At 42.7% G+C, this 6,635-nt stretch overlaps 1 protein-coding gene across 1 annotated transcript; it reads left to right on the forward strand.

Moving 5' to 3' along the window:
* The first annotated feature begins 2,102 nt into the window (after positions 1–2,102).
* irx1b (iroquois homeobox 1b) lies at positions 2,103–6,380 on the forward strand. Its single transcript, XM_041903401.2, has 5 exons — positions 2,103–2,564; positions 3,595–3,837; positions 4,095–4,866; positions 5,507–5,567; positions 5,997–6,380. Exons 1-5 carry the CDS (start codon positions 2,331–2,333, stop codon positions 6,046–6,048), a joined length of 1,362 nt encoding a protein of 453 aa, XP_041759335.1. The 5' UTR covers positions 2,103–2,330; the 3' UTR covers positions 6,049–6,380.
* Positions 6,381–6,635: the final 255 nt, after the last annotated feature.

The following is a 6,635-nucleotide window of genomic DNA, read 5'->3' on the forward strand; positions in this document are numbered from 1 at the left end:
TGGTGGGTGAGAGTATTTAACGTTGCTCTTTTATGGAGCTGGAATGGATTCCCCTGGCTCCACTTACCTTGGCAATGAGGATATAACCACTTACCATGAATGCCATTTAAAATGCCATGGAGTTTAAGCATCCATCACACACACATACATGCATACACACACACACTGCTACCCCCAGCACTGCTCGTCATAATGTGTATTTAGAAAACAGCTTTGAGATTCATGAGCCGAGCCCTGGGTGCCAGAGCTGGAATATAAACTTTGTGTGTGTGTGGCAGCTAGGGGTTTGCCAGCTCAGAGTGAGCTTTAAACACTGTAATTAAATCATTAGGGTCTTCTCAGTGCTTCACAGCACAGGGCTGAGAGGAGAGGGGAGGAGAGAGAGGGGGAGGGAGAAAGAGGGGGAGTGGAGAGAGGATAGAGGAGGAAAGAGCGAAAGATGGAGAAAGCGGGGGAGAACGAGGGAGAGAGGAGAGAAGAGAGGAGAGAGGGGAGGGAAGAGAGAGAGGAAAGCTAGCCAGCCCACCATACCCAGCCATCCTCATCAGTTAGTCCAGCATGAAATGATGAATCAGTGTTTAGGAGGATCACTAATTACTAAGCCATCTGATAGAGTCCACATCCAGAGGACTACAGGAGGGGTGTATGAGGGTAGGGGCACAGAATAGGGTGCTAAACCTCATTAGCTGTGTGTGTGTGTGTGTGTGTGTGTGTGTGTGTGTGTGTGTGTGTGTGTGTGTGTGTGTGTGTGTGTGTGTGTGTGTGTGTGTGTGTGTGTGTGTGTGTGTGTGTGTGTGTGTGTGTGTGTGTGTGTGTGTGTGTGTGTGTGTGTGTGTGTGTGTGTGTGTGTGTGAACTACATGTACCTCTTTTTGAATAAAGGGATCAGGATTATTTGACCAATTTTAGTGCAGACGGGTGTTACGCTAAAAATAAAAATATGAAACTTTAAAGAGAAAGATTTCACCCTTTCATAGTGTATGTATTTTGGTGTAATTTCATAGCCATGCCCCACTGTCAATTAAATGTTGTTGATGACTGATAATACAGCTGGCAATTGCACTCAAAATTCAGAACATTTCCCAAATAAATAAAACAATTTTCCCATGTCTAAAACATGAAATACTAAATATTACACGGTTAGGAAAGTTAGGTTTGAAAATCGGACAAGACTAATCTTGTGAAAACTCGTTGATGTATCTCTAACTCATATATTGTTATAAGTTATGTAAACATTCTGCCTAAGTAGATATATTTTCCTATTTAGCCAACTAAAGTCTCTCAACATCTGTTTTCCTTCCCTGGATAGACCTCGTGTCTCATATCAACACAATCTTTTCCCTCTCCCTCCATCTCTATCTCCCTCTTTATCGCCCCTTCTATCTTTAACTTTAATCTTAAAATATGCTTCAGTGACTTCCGTCAATATCCCCCGACATTCCGCGGTATCTGTTGCCGGCCGAGTCGACGCTTCCCTCGGCCATCTGGTGTCCATGCTGTCGCCGATACTCCTCTGGAGCGGTTCTATGTCGCAGTCTCCCAGGACCACTTATATATTTAGACTTAATTATAATGTAGTGAGAACGTATAATGCACCGTAACAGTAGTTAGGAAGAGTTTGGAAATATATTTTTTTAAATGGTCTAGGCTCAAACGAATGCAAAAATGCTTTTGTTATAGGCCTACATTATTTATTTATAGTAGGCCTATTTACTATATAATATAAATTCTTAGATAAATGTATTATTGTTGTTATTAAGCCAATTGTTTGATAATCAGGCCTTCATGCAATATTAATATTATTGTTATTATTGTTGTATATTTTTTTCTGTTTTTGTTGTTATTGTTTGTTTTCATTGTTTATTTGAGCACCCATTCAAAAATGACAGAAAGGTGATTATGAGAAAAGAGATCTCTCTCTATCTCTTACACACACACACACACACACACACACACACACACACACACACACACACACACACACACACACGACCCAGAGAAGGAACCAATGCACTGATCGCTTGCCCGGGGCATAGGAGGGGCTTGGTTGTTAAGTAGCCTGCCAATCATCCCGTCAGCTCTACTAGAGAGAGTCCTGCCGGGAGAGAGAGAGGCTTCACTGGGCGCTCAAGTGCCAAACTCATAACTACCATTGGAGCTTGCTGCGCTGACGGGGAGTGGGACTGACTGTCTGTCTGTCTGTCTGTCTGTCTGTCTGACTACCCGTGATTTGTGATTTAGACATCCTTATCTTTCTGTGAAACTGGGAATTCCTCCTATTTTCCTTTCCTCCCTTGTGACACGGAATTTACTGCGCCTTTCTCTCCGGATATGTCTTTCTCGCAGCTGGGGTACCCCCAGTTTCTAAGTGGCTCCCAGGAGGTTTATGGGGGCGACCGGGCCGGCTCTGGTCGGGATGGAGGCGCCGAGAGCGGCGTGAATCAGGCAGCTACCGCCGCTGCTGTTAGCTCGATGCTGGGGATGTATGGGAACCCGTGGGCGGCTCAAAACTACAGCGCGTTTCTCCCCTACAGCGGTGCAGACCTCGCCCTCATATCGCAAATGGTAGGAGAGACGGTTTCTTGGAACGTAGAATTGGAACTTTGTTCGAGAGTAGTTGTTTCTCAAATGTTTATTGAATGTGCACGCCAGTTAAGGATTGGAAAGTTTAATATTTAATATAATGGGATTGTAACAGGGAAAATGTTTTATATTTTGAGCTCTTTTCAATTTAAAGTTCTGTCATATGTTTTTCGAAACTGAAATTCCGGGTCCTTGAAATAGGGACAAAAATAGTTTATGGGATTTTCTGATTTATTTTTCATGGCACAATACCAAAAGTCTAAATGTGAGTCGTTAAAACAATTCGTTTGCATATTTTCATTGGGTAGCTCATTTCGATAATAAGATAAAAGACTTACAAGAGGCCTATCTCGCGGTTGCATTTCCCCAGTTATATAGTCATTTTTAATTTCCTCAGAAATATTATGATTAGATTTAACAAACAATTAGACATGAGAGAGATTAGCCTATGTGATGGCTTAATTATACATTATTTTCCATATAATTAAAACTCATAATCCATTTGCAATTTTATATAATATTAAGTTTGATTTATATATTCATACTGTCAATTATGTTGAATTGTTTAGGCTAATATGTACAGTTTGGGGAAATGATAAAAATAAGACCTATTGTAGACTATAATACATTTGAGATATCGGTGCTTGTGTGAAAAAGTCAGAAACAAACTCTCCATAACCTAGACAAAAAAACAATAGCCTAATTCTCGTTAACTGGTCGTTAATTATTTTAGGAGATAGCCTACACAGTGTGGAATCACACTGGAAGTGTGACATCATTGTTTGTCAGGACTTGTTAGATTCAGTTTCACCTTTCAAGACAATTTCATACTGGGCGAACTGATATGGGGGGAGTTTTCCGATGTTACCCTACAGTCATTATACACACTTATTTTGCATTGGAAAGTCAATATAGACCTACAAGTTTGATTAAAAACAAATAGGCCCAGAACTATTACATTTTTGGAGAGACAACCATTACATATGATTCTCCCACTCTTTCTATCCCCCAGAACGCTCAGTATGATCTGAAGGACAGCCCCGGAGTTCACCCGGGAGGTCTGGCTGTCCACACTGGCGCGGGGTTCTACCCGTATGGCCAGTACGGCTACGGCGACCCGAACCGAGCCAAGGCCGCTACCAGGGAGACCACCAGCACTCTGAAGGCCTGGCTGCAGGAGCACCAGAAGAACCCGTATCCCACCAAGGGAGAGAAAATCATGCTGGCCATCATCACCAAGATGACACTTACACAGGTAATTAGGGATAAAGGTTTTTACTGCTATGGAGGATGAAATAGGTTTAGGCCAGGAGTATTTCTGCTAGGCCTACATGATTTGGCCGGGAAAACTCCGGGCCCTGTATGCCTACTTTGAATATGTTCTGCCTGTCTGTGTGTTTTGCCTGTGCTGTTCTCATGTCTGTCAGTTTAATATATACTAATTTGATGAATGCTTAATATTTTGAATAAAGGATCAATAAAGTATATTAATTAATTCCTTCGTCCGCCCAGGTGTCCACGTGGTTCGCCAATGCGCGCAGGCGTCTGAAGAAGGAGAACAAGGTGACGTGGGGCCGCAGCGCGGAGGACCGGGATGGACGGATCTTCAGTAGTGACAATGAGGACGAGCCTGAGAAACACGAGAGCGAGGATGAAGAGGACGAGGAGATCGATTTAGAGAGTATCGACATCGATAAGGTCGAGGAGAACCGCGGAGATCAGAGGGAAAGGGAGGGAGAGGGGAAGCTGACATCGGATTCGAGTAGCTTGGAGAGCCAGAGGAAGCTGTCTGTGGAAGCCCTCAGAGGCATGGAGGGTCCTATTTCTCTCATCAAGGCGCCTGTTGGTGCTTGTAAAAACGCAGTGGATCTTTCCCCCAATGGACCGGGGTGCCAGAGGCCCCCACAGAACAAACCCAAAATCTGGTCTCTGGCGGAGACGGCCACAAGCCCCGACAGTTCACATAAACCTTCCCCGGCTGCCTCAGCTCCTCACGCGGCCACGTCTCCCTCCCACCACCCGGCCCTACTCTCGGGTCATGGAATATACACTTGCCAGATAGGGAAGCAGCTCCACAACTGGGCCAACGCGGCGTTCCTCAGTGCCAACTCTCTGCTGGGCGTCAGGTCGCTTCTCGGCACGGCAAACCCAGCTGGACCCCACATGCCTCTCCATGGCGCGCTGAAGCGTCAGGAAGCAAGGGCGACTCAGGCTTCAGGGGCATCCGCTACAGAGGACGAGAGTGGAGATGAGTCGTCGGAGAGCTTCAGTCCAAAGCAAGATGGTATGTACTGTAGTGTAGCCTAGGCCTGCATATGTTTATGATTATGATTATAGGATCGTTTTCATCTGCTTGGAAATGAATAACAGTCTCATGAATTTGGCCCAGTGTTCTCCTTCAGTTTTACAAATAACCCTTTCCAAATATGGCACACTATTTTGATCTAACACTCGTTTTAATTCATGTTGTATATAATGATATTTCTGAAAACTAACATTTGGCTAAGTAAATCAGCTATAGCCTAATATAGCCTCGAGCCTAATAAACTATACATTCATTTCGAAGCTGTCACAGGCCTACAACAACACTCAGATACTGTGGAGTGGGTAACAGGTGTGCTATCTCGCTTTATTAGCTAAATGCTCTGCCATATATGACAATAACTTTGAAAGAAATCCCAAGTTGAAGAACTTTGGGAAACGGTGGCACTCCAAAATGTTAGTTTTTTTAAAACAAAAAGATGTCACCTTATTTCACCGTTTTATTTTCGGCTGTGCAGGCTAACGCGTTTCGGAAGTTATGCCTTCACCAGAGCATCACTCAAATACTATTGCATTAAAAACAGGTTTAACCTAATTCAAAATAGGCCTACTAAGGATATTGATTATTTTACTGATTTGCCTGATTGTTTATTTGTTTACAGATGACGTGAATATTCGTAGGTCTGGCTCGCCGAAGTCTCCCTTCCAGCTGATCACGGACAGGTAAGATATTTCAAACCTCATCGTGACATTTTGTCAATCGTCATCTGTATTTTAATCATCTGGTAGGCCTAAATGAACCTTTTAACCCGCCGGTAAAGGCGGTTTCACCTGACCGATTGGGTTGTCACAGCTCGAGCTCATAAATCATCTGAAGAGATCTAATCCGTCTAGTTTAACGGCTTTTAACGCCTCACTAGACACCGTTTAATACGGCCAACAGGGGTGGAACCGGCGCCATTGACTTATCATCGTTCACGCAATTTAAATAATCTACCCTCAATTTATTCATGCCTTGCCAGTGAATACACATATGTTGAGGGAGGATATGAAATAGGCCTGATAGCAATATCGTTATAGGAAATGAATTATTCAATGTCACACTCATTTACATTTTCTGACGTTTGTATTTTCTCTTCTCTTCATCAAAAGATCTCACCACGGAACGGCGCAGCGCGCTCTCTCGACCATTTCCACAATATGAAGAGTGAAGAGTTATCATCGGAGAATAATCTGGAATAATTATTTAACGAAGAACAATTTATCGAATAGCCTAATATTTTTGAGAGTGAAACTTAAGATTTCAACTAGTCAGATTTTAAAACAATAGGCCTATATGATGCGAGACAAGATTCATAGCCTATAGGCCTGTGTTTTTGATCACACACATTTTCCGTATTGCCATTTATACTAGCAATGTTTGTATTTGCTGTGTATGTTTGTTTTCTGTTTTATTTTCTATGAAAAAGTTATCACATGTAAATAATTTGTTTAAAGGATATATTTTTGAGAAATAAACTTAATCGTGGTCATAGACTTAGATTGTTTTGTATTTTCTTCATTCAGTAGCCTACGTTTACAGTCTTATCAAATATATAATTTACCATTTGAATGATTTACAACGATGATGATGATGTTCCATAAACCATAGCCAATGTTACATCATTGGGGCTGCAGGTAGTTTAGCGGTTAAGAGCGTTGGACCAGTAACTGAAAGGTCGCTGCTTCGAATACCCGAGCCGACTTGGTGAAAAATCAGTCGATGTGTCCTTGAGCAAATGTACTTAACCC

Source organism: Coregonus clupeaformis, chromosome 17 (assembly GCF_020615455.1).
Source record: "Coregonus clupeaformis isolate EN_2021a chromosome 17, ASM2061545v1, whole genome shotgun sequence".
NCBI classification, from domain to species: Eukaryota; Metazoa; Chordata; class Actinopteri; order Salmoniformes; family Salmonidae; genus Coregonus; species Coregonus clupeaformis.

Coding starts and splice junctions, on each gene's coding strand:
- irx1b (XM_041903401.2), top strand. CDS start 2,331: ATGTCTTTCTCGCAGCTGGGGTACCCCCAGTTTCTAAGTGGCTCCCAG. Junction 2,565..3,594: donor TCGCCCTCATATCGCAAATG/GTAGGAGAGACG, acceptor TCTATCCCCCAG/AACGCTCAGTATGATCTGAA. Junction 4,867..5,506: donor CTTCAGTCCAAAGCAAGATG/GTATGTACTGTA, acceptor ATTTGTTTACAG/ATGACGTGAATATTCGTAGG.